The sequence below is a fragment of the Corythoichthys intestinalis genome, unplaced genomic scaffold, assembly GCF_030265065.1.
Source record: "Corythoichthys intestinalis isolate RoL2023-P3 unplaced genomic scaffold, ASM3026506v1 HiC_scaffold_23, whole genome shotgun sequence".
NCBI classification, from domain to species: domain Eukaryota; kingdom Metazoa; phylum Chordata; class Actinopteri; order Syngnathiformes; family Syngnathidae; genus Corythoichthys; species Corythoichthys intestinalis.
This window is the reverse complement of record NW_026651592.1, coordinates 4,768,414-4,795,308: the sequence shown is the minus strand read 5'-3', so window position 1 is coordinate 4,795,308 and position 26,895 is coordinate 4,768,414. Positions and strand designations below refer to the sequence as shown.

At 39.1% G+C, this 26,895-nt stretch overlaps 2 protein-coding genes across 8 annotated transcripts in view; one reads left to right on the top strand and one right to left on the bottom strand.

Moving 5' to 3' along the window:
- Positions 1 to 221: 221 nt before the first annotated feature.
- On the bottom strand, positions 222 to 16,411 carry LOC130911159 (alpha-soluble NSF attachment protein). Its single transcript, XM_057828934.1, has 11 exons — positions 15,625 to 16,411; positions 13,264 to 13,343; positions 13,066 to 13,182; positions 12,952 to 12,998; positions 12,772 to 12,849; positions 7,322 to 7,377; positions 7,153 to 7,237; positions 6,942 to 7,046; positions 6,801 to 6,869; positions 1,274 to 1,324; positions 222 to 1,193 (listed from the first exon to the last, which is right to left on the bottom strand). Exons 1-11 carry the CDS (start codon positions 15,720 to 15,722, stop codon positions 1,092 to 1,094), a joined length of 888 nt encoding a protein of 295 aa, XP_057684917.1. The 5' UTR covers positions 15,723 to 16,411; the 3' UTR covers positions 222 to 1,091.
- Positions 16,412 to 17,517: 1,106 nt separating this feature from the next.
- The window catches only part of LOC130911158 (BRD4-interacting chromatin-remodeling complex-associated protein-like), a 59,311-nt gene continuing 49,933 nt past the window's right edge, over positions 17,518 to 26,895 (top strand). For 3 of the 7 annotated variants that reach the window (XM_057828929.1, XM_057828933.1, XM_057828926.1), the window contains exons 1-2: positions 22,649 to 23,115; positions 23,233 to 23,278. In XM_057828929.1, coding sequence (XP_057684912.1) covers positions 23,054 to 23,115; positions 23,233 to 23,278 — 108 coding nt within the window. In that variant the 5' untranslated portion in view covers positions 22,649 to 23,053. The other 4 variants (XM_057828931.1, XM_057828928.1, XM_057828930.1 and 1 more) reach the window with 3 other exon arrangements.

Below are 26,895 nucleotides of genomic sequence, written 5' to 3'. Positions count from 1 at the left end.
CTACTGTTTTAAGTTTTCTGCATTGAAGATTAAGGATTGTTGCAACTTTTTGAGAGTTTTTGGCCTACTTCTGATCCTACTTGGGGATTTCTTGATCAAATAGGTCTGGAGAAAATCAAGCTCTGGTGTATTTAGTAAAATTGAACTTAATAAAGTGACTATTCAGCTAACCTTTCACAAAAAAAAAAAAAAAAAAAAAAAAAAAACTTGAGTTCTACTGGTTTACCGATACAGTAACGTTTTTATTTTTATTCCCAATAAGTATTTCTGTACATACACATCAGAGAACTGGAAATAAATCTGTTTTTGCTCTATCATACAATTTAATGGGAAAATTGGCAGAAGAGAAAAGGTTGTACAACCCTTAACAAAAGCTGAGTAACCACTTCATTTTATTTTAAAACACAATTTGAGAAAAACACGACACGAAGCAGTGCTTTTTACCAATCAGTCAGTACCGTAGAAGGCCATTAGGTGTCGTATTGCTTTGAAAACAGGTCCTATTGCATCTCAATGACATGTCTGTCAAGCTTTTACAAAAGTTGAGGTGGGTTTGGGTTGAGGGTTTCATCTCATTTTAGCTTTGTCTTTTTTATACAGTGGTTAAATTATGGTTGCACTCATATGACAGCGGGGAATGTTAAAATGTAACTTAAAACATTGCCTGTACAGTTAAAGGTTTTTAATTAACATCCTGTTGGAGGAAAATCTTTTTATGACGTGTGGAACAACAGCACACAAAGTCCTTCAGGATAAACGAGATTTACGTGCTGAGGGAAATGATTGTTTTAGTGCCAGTGACGGTGATAAGACGTCCAAATTCATTTGAACTTGAAGACGCTGGCAACGATTGGAGCCTTGTCATAGCCCATTTTTTCAACTTCCATGATTACTGCCAGCACTTCCAGTACAAACGGATTTGAAGTCTATCGCCATCAATGGCAACCAAGGAGTAAATACAAGGAATTTTAAGCAGGCCAAAATACGAGCTCAGAACCTGCAGACGTAACTTTAAAGATAATAGGAGCGACAGGGGTGGAGAGTCAATGCAAACACACAAGACGCCACATGTGGCGAGGGCGGCGAGGACGTCAACGCAGGTCGCTCTCCTCCTCCTGTATGGTCTTCTTGATCCGTAGGAGCATTGTGGTAAGCCACTGGTCCAACCGCGAGATAGTATCGAACTCCTTTACCTGTTCCAGTTGTAGAATTAGACCACAAAACGGCACCTGTTGTTTAGTAATAACATGAAAAAATGTAATTGTCCGCTTACTGAGTCGGTGTAGGCATCCACATTTTGTTCTTCGTAGGCATCTAGAAGTTTCTGGTCGACAAGAAAATACTTTTATGAGTTACAATAGCAGTTTCTTGAAAAATAATACAATCCCTGTCAAAAATTCAGTCATTTATTGCCTACTGTTTGGCTTCAAGAAATACTAATAGTTACTAAGACAAAAAATTGTAAGAGTCATGAACAGTTACTTTTTTAGACCACACCCAGGGAAAAACTTAACATTGCACCGACACTAGTATCGGAAGGCACCTTGATACTAGGGGTGTGTTATTTTAGGCACCCCACGATTCGATTCGATTACGATTCAGGGTGCTACGATCCGATTATTAAACGATAATCACGGTATTGACGATGATCGCGGTTATCGCGATTATTGATGCATCGTACATTGCTACTTAATACAGTAGCCAAACAAATTTATGTCCATTATTTATTTAAAATATCCTAATGATTCAACAAGAACAATAGAAACATGCTCATACGACAAAAAACAGCCCTTAAGCTGCTTTTTTTATTATTTTTTACAAGAAAGTGCAAAAACATTAACCATTTTAAAAGGGAGTACTTATTTCTCTCAACAATACAATAAAATTTACACAGGTGGAATGAATTCCACATTTTCTGGAAACAAAGTGTCTTTAGAAATAAGACTTCTTGTAACCAATATACTTTGTTTTCACAGAATTCTGTACTATTTCGCATGTTTGTAGTGTTACTGCTGTACTTAATCGTGGTTTTACAAGTTCTGCATATGAAATACACGTTAGCGAATTAGCTTAGTGCTAACTATTAACATCTCAAAAACAACAACAATAAAAACTAAACAGTACAAGAGGGTTTGTGTACTCACCTCTTTTAGATGCAAACGGGTCTTAGCAACACACTAAGGACATTTTTCAATTGAAATGCCTTAAAACTACTGCTGGACATCTAAATGACAAGGAGCAACGAACTATCTCTCTTCCCTTCTTGCTCTAAAAAAAATCATTTGCGCACAAAAGCGCGACCACCGGGTTGCGCTTCTGTCTAGACTCTCTCATACACACATTTATTTTCCAGTCTTTTAAAAAGGAGTAAATCTCTCTCTCAGTAACCAGCAATATCCATCATAAAGTGCGCGCGCCTGTTAACGGTGCCCGGCGGCAGACGTGTTTTGAATTTTGTTCTGCTACGAGCGGCTGCCATAAAGTTATGAGGGAAAAACATCGTTTTTGAACCTTTATGAATCGTAATCGAATCGTCATGTGTCGAACTGCGATGCATGTAATAATCGATTTTTTGGAACTCCTCTACTTGATTCTTCATTAAAACGCAGGCTTTGGTATCAGTTAGCACTAGAGATGGGGTGGCGTGGCTCAGTGGTAGAGTAGTTGTCTCCCAACCCAGAGGTTGTGGGTTCGATTCTTCGCCCTGATGAACTCGTCTAAGTGTCCTTGAGTAAGATACTGAACCCCACGTTGCTCCTGGTGCTGCGTCACCAGTAGGTGGATGGCGAGATAGTGTAAAGCGCCTTGAAAGGTGTAAAAGCGCTGTATAACACCATAGAGCAGGGGTCGCGTTAACCGAATATTTTCCGTCGTTGACCAGTTTTTTAAAATAGTGACGGAAAAAACTGAAGTCAGTCCGTCATTTTGACAGGTTGCAATTCACACCCCAGACGACAGGGTGGCGAGTGAGCATATGAATTAACTATTGTCTCTCTTAATGCATGACGTCGTTGGCTATTCTGTCAGAATATTGTAGCGTCACCGGGGTCTGGTGGCGGCACCGTGATTGACACATCAACGCGAGGTTCTAATTGGTGCACCCGGTGTGCCAGCGCATCATCCAATTGGTGGACTAGATTGCCGCCAATCACATGACGTCACAACTCCGCCCCCCGACTGGAGCCGCTCGTCATGTTTACACATTACCGCTACGTACATGCCTCGTATTACGGCATGTTTTTCTGCTCATTAACATTAATAATCAAAATGGTGAAGGCGTGTGTGGCGGTTGGTTGCAGTAACAGAGAAGACAGACGGAGAGACTTGAAGTTCTACCGTATTCTGAGAGACCTGAAGAGGAGAGCGAGATGGACTGCTGTAATTCGACAAGAAATCTGGGCACCAAACGATCACCACAGACTATGTAGTAGTCATTTTATATCTGGTAAGATGCATTTAATATATATTTAGGAGCTTTTGGGCTGACAACCACAAGTAAGATCATGTGTGACGTTGGTGATTGGGGTCTATATAGTTGCCTCTTTTTCTTTGGGGGTGGAGTTGTTGTTTTGTTGGTGGTGTTGGCGGTAAGCAGAGTAAAAAGAGGGAGAAAAATACCACAACTTTCGTGTCTAATTTTTCGCCGCCAAGCAAGCGTAACAATATTAATTAAAAATGAATGAAAACTAAATACTATTGAATATGTCATCATTATCATTTTAAAAATTTAAGTGACGGGTAAAAATAGATTATGACCGGATTTTTATGACACTGTCAGTCAAAATGACAGACAACGAAAATGTCTAGCGCAACCTCTGCCATAGAGATAGACCGATTACCGTCTGGGCTCATTATTTGATGTATATCGGTTTCAGCAGTTTTTTAAAAAAAAAATTTTTTTAATCCGACCGGCCGATACGAAAAATTTACAATTAAAACTGGGTAATTTCGGCTCAGATACAGCCGCGCCTCTCTCTCCTGCACTAGAATTCACCCCATCCTCTGATTGTTAAAGGGCAATGGTAAATGGAGTTACACTAGTATTGCACCTTTCCACTTTTTTAAGGCCCTCAAAGCGCTTCACAATATACAGCGCTGGCCAAAAGTATTGGCACCCTGCTATTCTGTCAGATAATGGTCAATTTCTCCCAGAAAATTATTGCAATTACAATGCTTTGGTAGTCATATCTTTGTCTATTTTGCTTGCAATAAAAACAACAAAAGAGAATGAAAAAACATTTAATCATTATTATTTTACACAAAAATCAAAAAATGGGACGGACAAAAGTATTGGCACCCTAAGCCTCATACTTGCTAGCACAACCTTTAGGCAAAATAACTGCGAACAACCGCTTCCGGTATCCATCAATGAGTTTCTTACAATGCTCTGCTGGAATATTAGACCATTCTTCTTTGGCCAACTGCTCGAGGTCTCAGATTTGAAGGGTGCTTCTCCAAACTGCCATTTTCAGATCTCTCCACAGGTGTTCTATGGAATTCAGGTCTGGACTCATTGCTGGCCACTTTAAAAGTCTCCAGTGTTTTCTCTCAAACCATTTTCTAGTGCTTTTTGAAGTGTGTTTTAGGTCATTGTCCTGCTGGAAGACCCATGACCTCTGAGGGAGACCCAGCTTTCTCACACTGGGCCCGACATGATGCTGCAAAATGTGTTGGTAGTCTTCAGACTTCATAATGCCATGCACACTATCAAGCAGTCCAGTGCCAGAGGCAGCCAAGCTACCCCAAAACAATCTGGGAACTTCCGCCATGTTTGACTGTGGGGACCGGGTTCTTTTCTTTGAAGGCCTCGTTTTTTCCCCCCTGTAAACTATGTTGATGTATTTTGCCAAAAAGCTCTACTTTTGTCTCATCTGACCAGAGAACATTCTTCCAAAACTAGGGCTGTCAAAATTATCGCGTTAACTGGCGGTAATTAATTTTTTAAATTAATCACGTTAAAATATTTGACACAATTAACGCACATGCATACTCAAACAGATTAAAATGACAGCACAATGTCATGTACACTTGTTACTTATGTTTTGTCGCCCTCTGCTGGCGCTTGGGTGCGACTGATTTTATGGGTTTCGGAACCCATGAGCATTGTGTAATTATTGACATCAACAATGGCGAGCTACTAGTTTATTTTTTGGGTTGAAATTTTTACAAATGTTATTAAAACGAAAACATTAAGAGGGGTTTTAATATAAAATTTCTATAGCTTGTACTAACATTTATCTTTTAAGAACTACAAGTCTTTCTATCCATGGATTGCTTTAACAGAATGTTAATAATGGTAATACCATCTTGTTGATTTATTGTTATAATAAAGAAATACAGTAATTATGTACCGTATGTTGAATGTATATATCCATCTTGTATTTTATCTTTCCATTCCAACAATAATTTACAGAAAAATATGGCATATTTTATAGATGGTTTGAATTGCTATTAATTACGATTAATTAATTTTTAAGCTGTGATTAACTCGATTAAAAATTTTAATCGTTTGACAGCCCTATCCAAAACATTAAGTTTTGGCAAACTCCAGCCTGGCTTTTTATGTCTCTGGCTCAGAGGTGGGGTCTTCCTGGCTATCCTACCATGGAGTCCCTTTTCATTCAGATGCCGACAGATAGTAAGGGTTGACACTGTTGTACCCTCGGACTGCAGGACAGCTTGAACTTGTTTGGATGTTTGTAGTTGAGGTTCTTTATCCACCATCCGCATAATGTTTCGTTAAAATCTCTCATCAATTTCTCTTTTCCACCCACATCGAGGGAGGTTAGCCACAGTCATTTATTGATGACACTGCGCACAGTAGACACAGGAACATTCAGGTCTTTGGAGATGGAATTGTAGCCTTCAGATTTCCCATGCTTCCTCAAAATTTTGCATCTCAAGTCCTCAGACAGTTCTTTGGTCTTCTTTCTTTTCTCCATGCTCAATGTGGTACACACAAGGACACAGGACAGAGGTTGAGTCAACTTTAATCCATTTTAACTGTCTGAAAGTGTGATTTAGTTTTTGCCAACGCCTGTTATGTGCCACAGGTAAAATACTGTTGATTACACAAATTCCATAAACATCACATGATTTGTTCAAAGGGTGCCAATACTTTTGTCCATCCCATTTTTTGGAGTTTTGTGTGAAATGATAATGATTTTTTTCCCCATTCTCTTTTGTGTTTCTTCATGGCAAGCAAAATAGATGATGATATTACTACCAAAGCATTTGTAATTGCAATCAATTTCTGGGAAATTTCTGAGAAATTGAGCATTATCTGACAGAATTGACACTATATGCACTACTGTATTTTTCGGACTATAAGTCGCACCAGCAATAAAATGCCCAATGAAGAGGAAAAAATATAAGTCGCACTGGAGTATAAGTCGCATTTTTGGGGGAAATTTACTTAATAAAATCCAGCACATAGAACAGATATTTCATCTTTACAGGCAATTTAAAATAAAAATACAATATAGAACAACATGCTGAATAAGTGTACAGTATGATGTTGCATGATGCATGAACAACAAAATGTAAACGTGGCCGGCATGTTAACGTAACATAGCTAGAGTTATTCAGATACCTATAACATAAAGAACATGCTAACAAGTTAGCAAACCATCAGTGTCACTCCAAAACTGCAAAATAACATGTGAAATGATATAAAAATGTGTTAATAATTTCACACATAAGTCGCTCCTGAGTATTAGTCGCACCCCCAGTCAAACTATGAAAAAAAAACTGCGACTTATAGTCCGAAAAATACGGTATATATGTGAACGTGAACCTACCTTCAACAGTTTGCACTCTCTTGAGTCGGAAAACGCTGGAAACATCTCTTCGTACTTCTGCACAGCCAGCTAACGCGGTGAGAAAAACGGTGAGTATTACAACTACGCGAAACCTATCAAGGCGACTCCATGGTGACTCACTTTGGCGTTCAACATGTCCACACAGAAGTGACACAGCGCCGCCTTGAAGAAGTGATCCTTGGCACTGTATTTGAGCAGCGTGCTGTCCATGGCGTGAGTGCCCACCTTCAAAAGACGCAATATCCTCAAATTCTAGTGTAATGTTTTATTCTGTGGCGTAAGAGATAAGGTATTTTTTCCTAATTTCATACGGTGATGCTAGTTAGCTGACCTGCTCGTAGATCTCGATGGCTTTGGGGTACTGCTCAAGCTGGGCGGCGTAGGTGGCAACCTTCAGGAGGCACTTGTTGGCCGAACTGAAAAGTCAAGGAAAGAGTTGCTCAATCTGAGAAGTTTACAATGGAACACTGCTAAAAGTGTTTGCAAGGCGAAAAACTCACCTAGTGGATTCTTCGCCTTTGTAATAATCTGCTGCTTGTTCATAGTGAGCGATGGCCTGCAAATGAAAAGCACAGCTGGTCAATTCATTCTTACATTATGTGAAATAGGGATTACTTTCATTGTGATTAGTTTTAAAATCCTCAACTCACTTTAATACAGTTCCTTGCACCAAAAAATGACTGCTTTTGTCTAAATGAGGCACTGAAACTATAGGGCAAGTGACTACCCGTATGTGGATGTCACATTTTGGGTAATGTAGGCCACAATATTAACATTTTGCTCTACAAATGTGGTCAACAAGATCCAAAATGTGACCTCGACATACTGTATGTGGACACCAAGTCGCAATTGTAATTATTAAGGGTGTAACGGTACATGCATTTGTTTTGAACCAATTCGGTACGTGGTGCTCGGTTCGGAACGGATGCGTACCAAACTAGTTTCTGACGTAATATAACCCTTACTTTTCGAGGCTGTTAGTCGATCAGGTTACAGTTTCTTTGTGGAGATTATATTTACTCCGTCTTCTCTACTATACTAAGGACCAACACGGTAGGACAGTATAACCCAGAAACGTCAACGGCGCGACAACTTGCCCGCCGCAAGAACACAGTGAAACGCGGGCGTTAAAGTAAATCAGCCAATGCACACCAGTCGCAGTGCGGCCACGTGTTGGACGTGTCCCAGAAGCGGCTCAACACGACACACGGGAAAAGAACGGCAGAGTTTATTATTTGATGCGAGACGCGACCCTCCTGCATCAAAACTACTACCGGTAGCTAGGATCGGGCAGACTGGAAGTCACTCATGTAAAAATACGTTGGATCCGGTCGATTTTCAAACTAATATGCAATCGTAACCCACTTTTTGAGTCCATCAGATCTCGAGTGGCAGATCGGGGCACAGTTGACTTGTCTTTGTTGATTTACTGCTGTCTTCTCTGCTACAATAATAACAACCAACACGGCCCCGTGTTCAATACAAAACCCTCCTACCACAACAAAACAAGTAGGAACTAATATTCACATAGGAACTAAAGTTATACAACATAAAATATACAATATAAATGAATACATCACATTTGTAAAATATTAACACATAAGATAAATAATAGCCCATTTAAATTAAATAAATTGAAATGAGCTAAACCACCTGCAATTAAGTAATAAGAATAATAGACAGATCCTGCTTACACAATTAAATTTAATAATTTCTGTGTGGCGCTTTAACTTGAGAAAATCCACCAATAAAGCTTTTGAAAACCATTCATAAGAAAAAAAAATGATTAATTGAGGCATTTCATTTGTAAAATACATGTTAAAATCTTTGTCATTGGGATTGCTTTTCTCTTTAGCACAGGACTTTTTTCTTCTTTCTTTCAGAAAGAAAGCTGACCAATACGCGGGGTCTGAAAGGCAAATTGTTGTTGGATTATCTTTAAATACCCGCTACTTTTTTAGCAGAATTCTAGCTTTGTATAGGCTAATATTCCTATCATGAAAGCACAAAGGTGTGTAATAAACAACTAGCACATTTATATTTTGCATTTTGTTTTCTTACTGTACCGAAAATGAACCGAACCGTGACCTCAAAACCGAGGTACGTACCGAACCGAGATTTTTGTGTATCGTTACACCCCTAATTTTTTTACTGATACAGATTCTAATTGCTATATGGTAGTCAGCAACCCGTGTTTTGAGAACCGCATGCGGCTCTTTAGCGCTGCCCAAGTGGCTTCCTGGAGCATTTTCAAAAATGTTTGAAAATGGAAAAAGATCGCGGAGTGAAATATATTTTTTGTTTTGATATGGTTTCTGTAGGAGGACAAAAATTACACAAACATTCTGTGTAGAATAAATATTGAATTTCAACATTTCGGTCAACGAAGATTTGCGTCATAGCCTGCAACACGTTTCTATCAGCAGGGCAGGATGCCAGGCAGGTGGCTATTGTAAACAAACCGGCAGCCGAGTACCCAGTTGGGAGTGAAAGAAAAAGTGTGATTCCATTACTTCTGAAGAACTTAGAAAGCGCAAAAATAGATTTAAGAAGTGGATTGCATTGCCAAACTCCACTATACTGCTGCATGTTTTGTTGCAACCCGGGAGATGATAAAACGTGGAAAACCCATCACAGATGGTGAGTACTTGAAGGAGACAATCATCAACATAACAGAAGACCTATAGACCCTACTCACATGACGTCACAACCACGCCTCCGCGCCATATTGTCCATCTACTCGTCGTGTTAATGCATTACCGCTACGTCAATTCCTCCTATTATGGTGTGTTTTTCTGCTCGTTAACATTAATAATCAAAATGGTGAAGGCGTGTGTGGCGGTTGGTCGCAATAACAGAGAAGATAGACGGAGAGACTTGAAGTTCTACCGTATTCCGAGAGACCCGGAGAGGAGAGCGAGATGGACTGCTGCAATTCGACGAGAAAACTGGGCTCCAAACGATTACCACGGATTATGTAGTAGTGATTTTATATCTGGTAAGATGCATTTAATATATATTTAGAGGGTTTTGGGCTGACAACCACAATTAAGATCATTGCGAGGCTAATCGCCGACAACATACAGTTTCAAATTCAAGATGCTTATTTCTTCCACCATCATTACATTTTGAATAATATTTAGCTGGTACCAAGTGAAAGAAGCTGGTCTCGTCTACGGATCATCAGTTAAACAGGTGTGTCCAAACCTTTTGCAAAGGGGGCCAGATTAGGTGTGGTAAAAATGCGGGGGGCTACCTTGGCTGATTTACATAGAACAATATATTTAAACAAATTTTAGCAAGCCCTACTGTGTGTCACATTTGCTTTATTATTTTTTTAAAATCATAATTTCAACAGTCTTGTCTTTGTGGCTTTTTCTTTCGACGCTCGGACTCTTGCGAAATACTGCTGCTGTGAAAAAATAAACTAGCTTCAACTTGCTATAATTTCTGGCTGCGTATCTTCCCTGTAATGTCGTACATGTCAGCGTGTCTTGTTTAGTAATATTGCGTCACATCGAACTTTTTGAAAACAGCGACTGTCTCTTTGCAAATGAGGCAGACACAGTTGTTGCGTGTTTTATTGAAAAAATAGTCCAATATCCACCTATCCTTGAAGCGTCGGCCATCGCAGTCAACTTTTATTTTTTTGATTGTCACCATTTTTAGAAATCACACGTGGTAATGTTGCTTAGAGTGCTGCTCAAAGTTTTTCAAACTTTCGTGAGAATAGGCTGATTTTGTGTGGACAAGATAGTTATAGATATCAGGGTAGCAGATGTCAGGCAAAGAGGGCGAAGACAGCGGGTCGAAAAATATTGATTTAGGCATCAAATATGGATCTGGCGAATGGATAGACTGAAGCTTTTCCACATAACGCCTTTTATGCAACGCGTCCAATGAGTTTACAGCGTCTGAAAGCACCGGGGTTTCCATGAATTGCTCTTTTTAACTGAACGACTAATTGAAACCATTGAGAATAGGGCTAAACAGAGACGGACAATATGGCAGCCGGATACAGTGACACGTCATTTGTGACGTTGGTGAGTAGGGTCTATTTGCAGACTTCAAAAACAACGCATGTTATGCACATTCCATTGTTGTTTTCGAAACCTCAAAATAAAAATGACATCAAAAATTGGATTTCTTTATTGCATTTCTATAATTTCATAAAAGCAATGACACAATTCATTAATATTTTAATGAAGTTAAACTTGAGGTGGCATCATATAAAGAGTAGTCACGTGCAGTCAGTGCATTGGATGCACTGCAGGGAAAATAAACATTAAATCATGAAGGCTCATTATGTATTTTTAGCTGACTTAGTCATTTTTGATATAAGGCTAATATAGCTAATACAGATACATACAGCATCTGTTGCCTTCATTATTAGGCTTATTTAAGGCTTTTAATTTTGGTTCAATATTGCTCTTTCAACATTTTGCGTTGCCGATCCCTGGTATAGCCCGATGCCGATAGCACGTCTTTTGGATTTTTTAATATTTTTTTATTTTAAATACTAAATTACTGTGTAATATCTTGAATGTATAAATGTATTTAACTCATTGTCTCCCACTGACAGCGGGAGAAGAGGAATCAGAGTGTCCTTATGGTCTGAACAGTTTTAATGTATCACATGGGAAATTAATATAGCCCCATTGCGGTTGTTCATATGATTTAGTGCAGCTATGAATAATCGATTAACTCGAGTATTCGATTAGAAAAAAATATTCGAATTCAATTTTGTTCCTTCGAGTATTCGTTGAATTAAAGTGGCATTGTAATGGTTAATTTTGAAAGTGTTTGCATGTTGTTTTATTAATTATGGTGGCTGAATCCAACTGCTCCATGTTAAGACCAACGTAAACTAAGTTTTTGTTTGAGCTAATGTTTTTTAATGCATTCATAATTTCGTTTATAGGTATATTTAGCAGTTTTTTTGCGAGAATATGTGTCTGAACCATTTGTTAACATTCATTCATTCATTTTCCATGCCGCTTTTTTCCTCACGAGGGTCACGGAGGTGCTGGAGCCTATCCCAGCTAATTACGGGCAGTAGGCAGGGGACACCCTGAACTGGTTGCCAGCCAATCGCAGGGCACGTGGAGACATACAACCACTCACGCACACACTCATACCTATGGACAATTTAGAGTGTTCAATCAGCCTACCATACATGTTTTTGGGATGTGGGAGGAAACCGGAGTTCCCGGAGGAAACCCACGCAGGCACGGGGAGAACATGCAAACTCCACACAGGAAGGCCGAAGCCCGGGATTGAACCCTTGATCTCAGAACTGTGAGGCGGACGTGCTAACCACCTCATTTGTTAACAGGATTGTAAAAAAAAAAACAAACAAAGAAAAACTAGCATTTTATAGCATCTAAGCTAGTGGACTTTTTCTATGTAAGTTATCCAATTGTTCTTTTGTTGTACATAACTCATTAAAAAAAAAAAAAAAAAAAACATACCATTTGAGGCTCAGCTCAGGTATTTTAATTTTTCGTGTTCCTTATCTGATTACTCGATTATTCGAACCAACTAGTCTATCGATTAATCGACTACTAAAATATTCGATAGCTGCAGCCCTAATATGATTCATTTACTAGGAGAAAGCAGCCAACAGGAATGGGTTATCGGGTGACAGAAAGGAAGGAACCAGGCAGAAGAGCAGAAAAACAACAAAAAGAAATACAGTATTACACACGTATGTTCCATAAGAACATAGTTGTGCTATCGTTGGCTAATTATATTAGCCCATGGACACCATGTGGTGGGCCTGATAGCCGGGGAAAAAAAGGAGGGAAGGCGAGTCAAAAGGTGATTTGATTAGGCGGGGTGGAGAGTACACAATTCAGCAATGAGGTGGGGAACCCAGTACGTCTAGCTCCGTCAATCGCAGAAATTGAGTACCTTATCAAAGCTCAACTTTGGATTCATTATATTTCACCTTGTCAATGTCCACCAACTCAGTCTCGTAGATCTCGGCGATGCTTATGTGATGCTTGGCCGCGATGGTGAAGCGACCCTAAAGTCACAACAACAACAAAAAAACACAAAATAAACACCCCCTTGAAAAAATTCACATCCCAACAACAACAAAAAAAATGTCAACCACATCCAAACTTACCATATCTGTATATATCTCGATAGCTCGGTTTAGACAGTTGATGGCCTCTGTTGAGACAAGGTATCAATAAACACTCAAGTTTTATGAAATTACAATTCATCAAACCGTTTCTACCTTGAGGATCAGCTTTTTTAAAGGCATTTCCTGCGTCGATGAAATTAGTAGCCGCGTCGTGTTTGCTTTGCATCTGCAGGTGGAGCCGGGCTGCCTGAGAGAAGGCGTTTCCCGCAGCTGTAAAAAGACAACATTACTTCTTAAATTTTAAAATAAAAAGGGAGCTGATTGGTTGATGTTGAAAAAAACTCATCTTACCGCACCAGTTCTTGGCCATTTTGAACATGTTGGCTGCCCTTACGTACATGTCGCAGGCTTCTTCCAGCTTGGAGGAACCTCTGCGTGTGACATAGCGTGACTAATATTTAGACATGTGTCGATTACCGGTTTCAAGGTATACCGTGGTATGAAAATGTTTTCCGTCATACCGTCCCAATGTTATTAGCTATTTTTTATGTCCCAAAAATGCAGGGACAAATCCCTTGCTTGCAACTGCAAGGCTCAACCCTCCCCCACTAGCTGTTGCTCAGTGTCACTAAGTCAGCTGTGCTAAACGATGGCTGGAGGAGGTGGAGGTTTTCCCCCACCAAAGAAAACTAAATCACTGGTATGGGAATACTTCGGCTACAGAAAAGTTACATATGGCCACGGCTTAGAGGAGTAAGGCCAACCGACCTGTAAAACGTGCTTGCTGAGGGTGGTTGCCAAGGAGGCAATACCTCCGATATGATTTCACACATTTATACAAAATAAAAGGTTAGTAAACACTGACATGAACGTTTCCCACCAGCTGCGAGAGTTAACTCCAGCGTGTTTAGTGTGTCTAGCGGTGGTAAAACGTGGTGGGGTTTTTTTTCTCCTGCAAATGTCTGTTGAGAAAGAGAGTGTGTGTATATTGTAAATATGATAGGAGTCATACACGTGTAGCTTTTATGGAAAAAAATTCAATTATTGTGTTGCTGCTGGTAATAATGTTGAGCTGTGGCTGTGGGTTTAGGCTCACCTAAAAGACTGACTGAAGATTTATTTTAATTGTATTTAGAATTTTTCAGATATTTCTGTTATTTTTTTAAATTTATTTTAACTTAACATTATACATATGCTAATGTTTTGAAAAATAAAAATCCTGTTCAATAGCATGGTAACCATGTAGATAAATGTGCTATATAAGTACTCTCCATTTACCAATAGAAAAAAAAAAGTTTTTTTTTCTTTCTTTTAAACCCAAATATCTCAAAGCAACACATTTTAGAGCTTTATTGCATTACCGTGAAACTGCGATATTTTGGCTTAAGAATCTCATACCGGGACATACCTACTATTATGCATCATTATGTTCTTATCATTATGTTATTCATTTAACTCATTGACTGGCATTCAGGGTTTCTCACAGTGCTTTATAAGCCTGGTGGGTCGCCCCCACGCCAGGCTATAAAAGTACAACAAAAAGTATAAAATGTATGACATTTTAACCGCATCTGGTGATACCTTTGAAAGCGCAATGATGACAGCTTATGGTCCATATGTGAATAAACCCGTCCAAGACATCTGGCATTGCAGCAGCAGTGTATTTTTGTTTGATAGTACTTCAAAACTGTGCCTTTTTGTGTGACTATGTTACTGCATTATTAATAAGTGGCTTATAACAGACAATAGTCACAATTTAGAAGTTCCTGTAAACGTTTTATTTTATTTTTTTGTTCAAAAAACATAGTGGGCCTTTGCAGGTTTTCTGGGGGAAACCCTGTGACATCAAAATGTAGTATTACAGTGGCCCACACATATATTCCTATAGGTAATGGGAATAAAAAAACTATCTCAAAAGTTTTGAAAAAAAATATTAAAAAAGAATATTTTATATAATTTGCCTTGGCCATTTTATGAAAAAAAGCAAAAAATATTAATTGCCAAAATTATATAATTATTAAATTTTTATATAAAATACAGTTTAAAAATAATAAATACAATTTAAAAATAATTGGTAAAAAATGCATATTTTGCCATTGACATTTCTTGTTTTCTTGTAGATCTATTTATACTTATTATTACTACATCTCTTATGGCCTATCATGGCTCAAGCTAACGATAACTTTGATGGTGCTTTTGCGAACAAGTTAGCCAAAGTGAATTATCAACATTAGCCCATATTTAAGGGATTACTTGATGCAGCCCAGTCTCACACATACTATTTCTAGTCGAGTTTGACACCCCTGTTGTAAACAAATGATGACTAAATATCCTCGACCATGAATAGCTTTCTCCACTAGATGGCGCAATCTGATGACCATACAGTATTTCGTTTTGGTGACGAATATTGCAAGTTATTCATTTACGCTTCTCGTGGTTAACCTGAAGAAATGCAATCTGCCTGACAACAACCAATTAGCAAATGGTCAATTCGTTATATTTATGTATTGACTATTTGAATGTTAAATTGCAATTCATATGCGTTTCCAAATTCGAAACACGCGTCAATCTCTAAAATGTTGAACGACAAGGTGAAAACAGGAAGGGAGAGTAATAAATAACTTCTTAAGCAGATGTTTTTAGCCATGTCAGGCCAGCTACCTTTTCCGCTTAGTTGGCCCATTAGCTAGGGGAGCTAGTGTGGCAACTCACCCGAAAAGAGCCCCAAAAAACGACTGAGACGACTTTAACTTCCTTTCGGCTTCCGCCATCAACGCTGTGGCTTCCTTCTCTTTGCCGCTGTTGTCCATGTCGGCGGCGAGTCCCTCGCAGTAGAGAGAGAAGGTGACAAAAAGACGAAAAGTCAACAAACTTGTAGCATAAGCAGCAGCCGTTGATTTGTCACTAGAAACCAGCTCGCCTGTCACGTGACAGTGAACACCGGAAACGCTGCTCTGGGGCGTTAAGGGACATTTCGGAAAAAACAGAATACCCCTCAGTGATGTTTTTTTAAAAAGTAAAATTCACTTTTCATTCCATTATTTGGATTTTTTTTGTTTTGTTCAAACATTTATTTTGTTACCATTTCTTTTAACGTTTTTGTCCAACAGTCTACATTATAATTGAATCACTGAGTTCAGTTATTTTTTTTTATGTTAGCAGTCGTTACAGTATTTTACATGTAATGTTACAGTAATATTTGACATGGGGTTTAGGGAGAAAACGTGCATGCTTTTTGATTAACACTTCATAAATGTTTGTAACTAGCAGCTACACATTAAACCCATTATAAAACATCAATCAAGGCATTAAAAGGCATTCGTGTTCATTTTAGTGCAAAATGCATATGAAGCAACTAATCAATATTGGCCAAAATTCCATTAACAAATTTATAAAACATGTTGCAAATCATTAAACTTCGTTAAGGGCAAATAACGGTTAAAAAAGAAATCTAGCATCAAAGTGTTAAAATAACATTTAATGACATTTTTCTTGGAAACACTTATTAACTGTTGAATAACAAATTTCAATAAATAATATTTCATGACATTTTTCTTAGAAATAAATCATTAATTACTGAATGACACATGTCAATAAATCAAATACTCATAGAGAGTTAAAAAAAAAATCAAATGGTATGAAAATTACCTTTACACAGTATATTTCAAGCTCTATACACATCAAATAAAGTGTGGGTATTAAAATACAATAACATTTACTGTACATTATAACCCCCCCCCCCAAAAAAAAATAAAAATAAAAAGTGCTGTGGTTATATTTTCTATATGATAAAATGCCATTTTAACATCATAAACAGTTTAAACTTTATTTACAAATTTGAATAGAGGAAAATGAAAAACCATACTCAAAAATGATTCAAATCACACGGATTACCAAATAAAAAAGTGTCTAAATAAATATTTGAAAATGAAATGTTCTGGGATGTAAAATAAAAATGTTTTTTTCACAGATACTTGGTTAACAAAACAGTTCAACACTAATATTACAAATTGTTTACCTTATTTACTCATTCCTAAACCAGAATTAAAAAGTACAAAATTTTATAGTATAAAAAAGTATATTTAAGATGTATTTTAACTAGATCATGAGACCTTTGAAAGCACACTGGCCACATTTTATGCTTGAAATATGAACAAACCTGTCCCAGCTCACTGCCACTACACTAAAATGCATCGCATTTTTGTTTGTTGAAGCTGTTTTTTTTTAGACGGTGCCTTTTTATAAGACTTTATGTTTAAGTATTGTTAATAAATGGCTTATAAAAAAACACATAATAGTCATCATTTCAAATCCAGGAAGATATTGTTCTTTTATATTTTGCCATTAATGTAAAGTATGTGACTTGACTCAGGATTGGGAAACACTGCATTAGCCCACCGTTTTGCCGTACTGACGGTTTTTGTTTATCAACGTTAGCAAAAGTCAAACCCGTAAAAATAGAATATTTAAAAACAAAATCGATAAACTATTTCCCAACTGTCATCAAAATTTTAGGGAAAACAAAAATGCATTCGTTAGTGGGAAATGACGAACCTGCCTAAAGTCGACTTTCCATCAGGCACAGCGATGGCCGACTAAGTTCCCTGCCTGTAGTCGGGTCCTGTGCAGCAGCCCGTGCGAAGCTGTCCTGGAGACCCCGCGCTGCCTGCACCTCTATCGTCTCGGGTGAGTTTGTTACAATGTAGCAATTTCTCAATTAATCGCAATAACTGCTACAAAGCTGCATTTATCCACGCAGTGCGAGTGCCGCCGCTTCGTGCATGGCGGTCGGCGTCGACTCGCCACACTGCCGCACGGCCCGCCTAAAACGGGGGGCTCCTTTTTCCCTGCGAATTCCCAAGCATACCCCCCTCCATCCAAGAGTATTCCAACATTAACTCATATTTTTCTGCTCTCTGGCTGACATAGGTTTGGCTCTGTGCTCCTTTTGGCGTATTCCACATCCGTGCTACTTGCTGCGTCTCTGCCCGAGTGTGAACGCGCAAGCTCGGGCGTTTAAACCGCCTCCGCTGGCGGTTTGTTTTGAATGTCAAAGGCTCCCGAGCTAGCGATACACGTACGAATATTGTTGGTAGCCTAGCTCGGGCTAACCAGCTAAGGCTAACTAAACATAACTCGCAGGATGGGACAAAATACCGGCGTTACAGCTGAAGCGTGTTAGTTTTATTCTTCACGCGGACACCTTGTGTGCGATTTGGGGTTGTTATCGTAAGCGTAACATGACGAAAATGTTATTACACAGACGGATATATTGGGGGGATGCGAGTTAGCATGTAGCTAAAAACGTCTCCCATTCATATCCTGCACACTGGCGCCGCTAAATGCTAATATCCGCCGCCTTTGTAGAGAGGGCAAGTGGGGCTACGTAGGATTTTTGGGGTACGGAGTAGGGAGTGTATTGGTATATGTTTATGTGCTAGGGTGGTCTCCTCCCGAGATCACAACGAAAAAGATCTCGGGACGCCAAGAATCCGCGCGTTTTCACTTTGTTTTCTTTTGACTTGCAGATTACTTGGCCAATAATTAGGACAAAACAGGCAATGACGAAGAGATTTTTTTGCTTTAAAAAACAAAAATTGATATTGGGAATATCTTTAGGGTTGTACATGTAGTTGGTCAATAGGCACTTGGATAGAAAAAAAATTAAAAGTCACCTGTTCCACAATTTCTGTCTGCAATTCCAAGGTTAGCAGAACCATTGATGGCCCTTTTTTGTTAATTAAAAAAATCTTTACAGAGGAAAATATGAAATATTTTACCCATTGACTTTCGTGATCCAAATTGGGATCAATGGTGGTGAATTTTCAATGTTTTAGGCTACATCTCAGACAATGTTTTCTTTTAAATCAAATGTACATCATCTTTATGACCAGAACTTCATGTACTTGATATTTGACCTGACAACTTGACCTTTGACATCGTTTTGGCACAATCCTCATACTAGCCTATATGGCAAGGTGTGGCAGTATATGGCATCAGCAGATTAATTTCATATTTCCTACACAAGTAATAGAAAATGTAACAGCAACCTAACAGGTAGAAATCAAATCTACTCATAATTTTTCATCATCCATTATCACTTCTAAAAGTCCCTATTATTAAAACAAACAACAAGTAACCTAAACAAACCATAGTGGCCTGGAACTTAGCTGTGATGGCTCCCCCATGTTGTCAGCTTCAAAACAAATGACTGGCTTAGCTGCAACCAACTTTATGGGAGAATAGTTCCCAAAACATGCAACTAGAGGTTAGGCAGTCAACAGACTTGCTGGGGCCCGGGACAAGAGACCATTATAGGGCCCCCCCACCCCTGCCACCGGCTTGTCACGACATTATGCAGTACTTTTAATGCTTTGCAAGCAATGACAGTGTAAAATTTCTAATTATTTAATTTGAGATAGTTAAATTTAACAGACTGTAATGTGATGTGACACAATATAAACAATTTCCATTACAATACAGTACAACTGAGAGTGCCATGCCTGCCTGCTACGCAACAAAACGGTATAACACAACATCCTGTGCCTGCCCCCTCCACATCCCTGGGGTTATCAAGCCCTCAAACAGGGATGCGCCTAGATTTTTTGACAGCAAAGTCATTTATAACATCAGTGAAATCCAGTTTTTGAGAAAGCTCGCACTCAATGGAGAGCATGGCTAGGTTGTTAAGCCTGCCCTGTGATATGGTGGAGCGTAGGTAGTTTTTGTAAACTCAAGATAAATCCAGCCACCGACCAGAGTCTGTTCAGCCTCGCGCACCTGCTCCCCCACATACTAACAAACCCACCTTCTCTCTCCTCGGCTTAACGCAAGCAGCATGTCTTGCCATACTGCAGCTCAATAGGTTACAAGCGGCCGGTGACAGACTCGAATCGGGCTTTGGTCACGGTGATCATGAATGTAAACGTTCACTGTTAGCGGCTGTTGTTCACTTACCGAAAACACTATCCACAGCCAACTCTAGCCCTAATTCTGTGGCTTACTGTCCCCCTTTTAAAAACTTCATTTTTTCTTGTTCACCTCTATGATCTTCATCTCTATTTCTTATAATGCGCACCTGATTTATGATGACTCGCCTTGTGTAGAGTTTTTAATAGGGGAATACGTTTAGTCTCTAGGTTGGTAGGGACAATATAACCACATAACCTGCATGTACACTTTTTGCTCGGGATGGGACATTAATAGGACCAAACAGATTGGGTGAATAGGGGTCAGGGCTACATTTCTCACCATTATGAACCTAATTAATTGATATGCTAAACCGGGGTGCTCATTACGTCGATCACGATCGACCAGTCGATCGCAACGCTAGTGTGGGTAGCTCGCGGCATCCATGAAAAAAAACATTTTTTAATGTACATAGTTAATTATGATTTTGTTGTGTGTATGTTGTGTTATGTGAGCAACATACGAGGTTATGTAGCTTCTTGCTCACGTTTTTCGGGGTTGTATAGTTTCCAGCAGAGTTCACTACATTTCTCACAGTTTAATTAATATTAACAGTACAAAACACAAACAGAAGGACACTTCTAAGCAGCTCCCTACTTGAGTTTTGCAGGTAAGCAAGTTCACACAGTTTAATGTTATGCTAACACTGATGCTGGTCGGACTTTCAGTAGAAAAATTAGTGGTGTGTTTCCCACCTCCACAACATTGGCGTCTTTTAAAATTACTTACAGTGGCTGCTGCTGGCCGAAAAAGAAAAAAAAAACTTCTAATATCCTTCGTATTCAAAGGGGGCGGAGGAGGCGGCATGTTGTCGACATGTATTTCTGTCTGGGCTCTGTGAGTGTGAGCGTGTGTGTGTATGTCGGGGTTTGGTTAAGTTATGTGTTGTGTTATGTCTCTACCGTCCCTATGCACACCTGCGCCCTTGGTTTACAACAATGACAGGTTTTAATTTCCTGCTTCAGGGCATGTACGTAGTGTAGCCTTGAGTGCGCCAGAGCGTGGTCAAACCATTCTCTGCTAAGACAGAGGGGTGGGGGGGTGCTGTGCAAAAAAGGAAAAAATATGTATTTGAAATATTAAATACGTTAAAGTTTTTAAGTACAGTGGGGCAAATAAGTATTTAGTCAACCACTAATTGTGCAAGTTCTCCCTCTTGAAAATATTAGAGAAGCCTGTAATTGTCAACATAGGTAAACCTCAACCATGAGAGACAATGTGGAAAACAAAAAATCACATTGATTGTTAAAGAATTTATTTGCAAATCATGGTGGAAATAAGTTTTTGGTCAATACCAAAAGTGCATATCAATACTTTGTTATGTACCCTTTGTTGGCAATAAGGGAGGCCAAACGTTTTCTGTAACTCTTCACAAGCTTGTCACACACTGTTGCTGGTATTTTGGTCAATTCCTCCCTGCAGATCTCTAGGACAGTGATGTTTTGGGGCTGTCGTTGGGCACCACTGACTTTCAACTCCCTCCACAGATTTTCTATGGGGTTGAGATCTGGAGACTGGCTAGGCCACTCCAGCACCTTAAAATGCTTCTTACGAAGCCACTCCTTTGTTGCCCTGGCTGTGTGTTTGGGATCATTGTCATGCTGAAAGACCCAGCCACGTCTCATCTTCAATGCCCTTGCTGATGGAAGGAGATTTTCACTCAAAATCTCTCGATAAATGGCCCCATTCATTCTTTCTTCACACAGATCAGTTGTCCTGGTCCCTTTGCAGAAAAACAGCCCCAAAGCAAGATGTTTCCACCCCCATGCTTCACAGTGGGTATGGTGCAATTCTTTTTCCTCCAAACACGAGAACCTGTGTTTCTACCAAAAAGTTCTATTTTGGTTTCATCTGACCATAACACATTCTCCTAGTCCTCTTCTGGATCATCCAAATGCTCTCTAGCGAACCGCAGACGGGCCTGGACGTGTACTTTCTTCAGCAGGGGGACACGTCTGGCAGTGCAGGATTTGAGTCCCTGGCGGCGCATTGTGTTACTGATAGTAGCCTTTGTTACTGTGGTCCCAGCTCTCTGTAGGTCATTCACTGGGTCCCCATGTGTGGTTATGGGATTTTTGCTCACCGTTCTTGTTATTATTTTGACGCCATGGGGTGTGGAGGGAGTTGAAAGTCCGTGTTGCCCAACGACAGCCCCAAAGCATCACTGTGCTAGAGGAGATCTGCATGGAGTAATGGGCCAAAATACCAGCAACAGTGTGTGAAACGCTTGTGAAGAGTTACAGAAAACGTTTGGCCTCTGTTATTGCCATCAAAGGGTACATACATAACAAAGTATTGAGATGAACTTTTGATATTGACCAAATACTTATTTTCCACCATGATTTGCAAATACATTCGTTAAAAATCAAACAATGTGTTTTTCTGTTTTTTTTTTTTTTTCCACATTTTGTCTCTCATGGTTGAGGTTTAACTATGCTGACAATTACAGGCCTCTCTAATATTTTCAAGTGGGAGAACTTGCACAATTAGTGGTTGACTAAATACATATTTGCCCCACTGTAAATGTCGAGTAGAACATAATATTTAATCAGACAATGATTTAAAAAAAAAAAAAAAAAAAAAAAAAAAGTAAAGTAAAATAAGGGTCATGAACAGGCCCCTGTGGTCCTGAGGGCCGGGACAACATACCTGGTTAGCCCCCCCCCCCCCCCCCCCCCCCCGTCGACGGGCTTGCAAGAGGGCATGCATGGTTGGAATCATGAAAAGGTGATACTGTATATCCGCGGCCACAAGTGTGCAGCACAAAATGTGTTTTGCAAGTGCCTACTATAGAAAAGCAGAGATTTTGATTAAAATTGCATTGCACATTGATAATTCTAACTAAGAAAGATCGTTACGCAAACTGAACATAAGTTATCCTATCGAATCAGCTAGCCGATATATCGGTCGACCGCCATCAGAATGATCATCAACCAAACAGTGAACATTACAGTTATCCTATTGTGTCGGCGGATGGCCGTTCTTGTAGTAATGGCGGTATATCGGCCGGCTGATATCGGTAGACCTTTAAGGTTTTTTCTACTATTTAATGGATTTGTGAAGTCCTAAAAATCAATACAAAATCTTGAGTTGTAAAATTTCATAATTAAAGTCGGGGATTTTTTTTGTGGCAAAAAAGATTTGTGTCTGTGATAACTAAAGTTAAAATTTCATGTCGTGTGAAACAGTTGTCATGGATGATGAAGACGGCAGGTGCCTTCTCGATGTGATTTGGTAAGTTGCCCTCAAGAGTTTTCACTTGAAAGGCCACTTTATCTTGGTTTTTTTCTGGTTAATTTCATTTTGCTTGTCGTGCACTGATGTGAATTCTACCCTTGTTTTCACCAACAGTGACCCAGAAGCTCTCAATGACTTTCTTCATGGATCTGAGACCCATGTGAGTATGACAACAAACTGAGGAGTTTTAACTTTTTTTTTGTCTTTGCTGGCCTGATGAGGAAGGTGCTGCATTAAAATGAAGGCTAGAAATAAAGTGCAGATTCAATTTTGTGCGGTGATAGGATGTCAATTTACATGCAGTTTCATCGCCTCTATCCTGCTTTTATATTGACCGCCTGAAAATGAAATGCGTGCAAAAATGAACATAAACAAAGAAACACTTTAATTTAGAATGAAATATTATTGCTTTAAACTCAGTTTTAATTGTGGTTCCGCTCTACTGAATATTTTTTATATGTTGAAATACGCAAAGTTAGAAGTATACAGCTTGTAGTAGATTTTTAAAGGCTGAAACGATTAAACATATCTATTATTTTGAGGGATGTTCCAATCGGTCTGCGCCAATCGCACCAAATTTCAGAGGATTGGAATTTGGTAAAATGGATCGGGTTTTTAATTGAAAAATATACAGTGGTACCTCTACATAAGTTAATTCGTCCCAGGACCTTGTTTGTAAATAGAAATTGTTGTATGTCGAGAAGGTTTTTACCATAAGAATACATTATGATTCCATTCATTAGTTCCACAGCCCTAAACCCTACACCAGACATGTCCAAAGTCCGGCCCGGGGGCCAAATGCGGCCCTTGGTCAAATTTCATCCAGCCCCCAGCCTCTGTCATAAAATCAATAACGTCTGGCCCGCAGACAGACTTAATAAATTGGTCAGCAGTACTGCTACCAACATATGAAGTAGCTTACACACTAAATGCTGCTCCTCATTTACCCACTAAAAGGCAGCAGCACTCCAAGCAACATTACCCCGTGTTACCCTTTAGTCCCCTTTTCTAAAAGGTAGGTAGGAAGGTAGTTTAATTTTACAGCAGCAGTATTTCGCAAGAGCCCGAGAGTCGAAAGAGAACGCCACAAAGGCTAGTTGTGAGATTGTTGAAATAATTAATTTAGGGCTTTCAATAGTAGCTCGCCATTGTTGATGTCAATAATTACACAATGTTCATGGTGCTGAAACCCATAAAATCTGTCGTACCCAAGCGCCAGCAGAGGGCGACAAAACACTAAAAAACACAAGTAACAAGTGGACATGACAATGTGCTGTCATTTTAATCTGTTTGAGCGGGGCATGTGCATTAATTACGTCAAATATTTTAACGTGATTAATTTTAAAAAATTAACAACCGCCCGTTAACGCAATAATTTTGACAGCCCTAAATTAATTTGATAAAATAGTAATAATAAAGCAAATGTGACACACAGAATGGCTAGCAAAAATTTGCTTAAATATGTTGTTCTACGTAAAGGACGTCAGCCAAGGTCGGCCCTCCACATTTTTACCTCACCAAATCTGGCCCTCTTTGCAAAAAGTTTGGACACCCCTGTCCTACACCAAATCCTTAATTGATTGTGGGTTCAATCCTGGCTTTGGCCTTCCTTTTGTTTAAATAAAAAGAAAAAAAACAGAAAAAAAAACCTTTTTTGGTATCGGATCGGGACTCCGTATCGGCAGATTCTCAAAATCAGGTGACTCGGACTAGGGGTGCAAAAATATGCGATCGGGACATCCTTTATTTGTTTTTATGCTTGTAATTTAAAATAAAATGTTTTTACCCTTTATTGGCTATTTTTTTATAAAAAAAAAAAAAAAAGACCTGGCTTAAATGTTACTTCTTTAACATTTAAATAATTTTGAATGTTATTAGGCGGCACGGTGGCTGAGTGGTAGGCACGTCTGCCTCACAGTTCTGAGATCAATGGTTCAATCCCGGGCTTCGGCCTTCCTGTGTGGAGTTTGCATGTTCTCCCCGTGCCTGCGTGGGTTTCCTCCGGGAACTCCGGTTTCCTCCCACATCCCAAAAACATGCATGGTAGGCTGATTGAACACTAAATCACAGGTGTCAAACCGGTCCTCAAAGGGCCGCAGTGGGTGCTGGATTTCATTCCAACCAAACAAGACGAATACCTTTTCACCAATCTGGTGTTTTACAAGCGTAATCAGTTGATTGCAGTCAGGTGCTGCTTATTTTAGCAGAAACCTCATTGGTTGAACTGTCTGTGCTGGATCTGTTGGAACAAAGACCAGGACCCACTGCGGCCCTTTGTGGAATCGGTTTGACACCACTGCTCTAAATTGTCCATAGGTGTGGGTGTGTGTGTGAATGGTTGTATGTCTCCTTGTGCTCTGCGATTGGCTGGCAACCAATTCAGGGTGTCCCCTGCCTACTGCCCGAAGTTAGCTGGGATAGGCTCCAGCACCTCCGCGACCCTCGTGAGGAACAAGCGGCATGGAAAATGAATGAATGAATGAATGAATGTTATTAATAAAGTAAATTAGTTTAAAATGATTTTAAAAAATAAAATAATGATGAATAATTTGAAAAAGAATACAATCATGGATGAAATTTTTGGCACCTCTGGAAGTTTTCCAGAAAACACAGCATTTCGCACATAAATTACAGCAATTACAAATGTTTTCAGTATGAATGTGTTTATTTCTTGGATGTGCATTGGAAAAACACAAAAAAGCTGAAAAGAAAAGCCAAAATGTACACAATTTTACACAGAGTGCAAAAAATGAGCTGGAAAGTATTATTGACACCCTCAACTCAATATTTGGTTGTACATCCTTTAGAAGAAATGATAAAAAGCAATCGCTTTCTATGACCATCAAGTTTCGTTCACCTATCAGATGGAATTTTGGACCACTCTTCTTTTGCCAACTGTTCCAGGTCTCGCATATTTGAAGGGTGCATTCTTACAAATGCAATTTTGAGATCTCTCCATAGTGTTCATTTTATTATGATTTAGATCCGGACTCATCGATGGGTACCTCAGAATTCTCCAGCGCTTTGTCTCCAACCATTTCTTGGTGCCACATGAATAAATTGTTTGTTGACTAAATATTTTCATCATAGTCCTCGCTGACAAAAACAACATTGCCTCGGAACAAATCAAAATGATGTCCATGTCTGCTATGTCTTCGACAACAAATACACATGAATAGTTCGTAATTACCAATGTGGTAAGTGTTATCTTTCCCATAACATGTTAAGCCAGCATGACCAAATTTTCCATAAAAGAAATAGAAGAGAAGGAAGCCCTCCTGACTTCCGTGTTAACAAAACATCAATCTGCCCATTTAGACATTAAACGTTAGCATTATTTCGAGCATTTTTCCCGTTTTGTCACCATCAAGTCTACATTTTAACCCTTTAACACCTAAGCCTATTTTGGCTGAATTGGCATGCATTTAATGTTGCCTTTATATTTCAAAGAAAAAAAATGTTTACAATGGCCAAGTTGGGTCCCTTTTTTCCGGACACCTTGAACTTCATGTCCAAACTGTTGTTTTCTTCACTGACCAATTATAATCCACATTTGGACCCAAAAAGACAAAAAAAAAAAAAAAAAAATCTTTTTTCAAAATTTGTAATATTGATGTCCCATTGACAACCAAACATGCCCGACCAACCGTTTTGTAGCTTGATAATATTTATTCAACTTGTTAGGATAAACATTCAATAGAAAAAAAATGAGATTGAATAGTTTTATGTTTGACAATTCAACACAAACAGCAGGTATGGTCAAAGGCGTTTTTGACC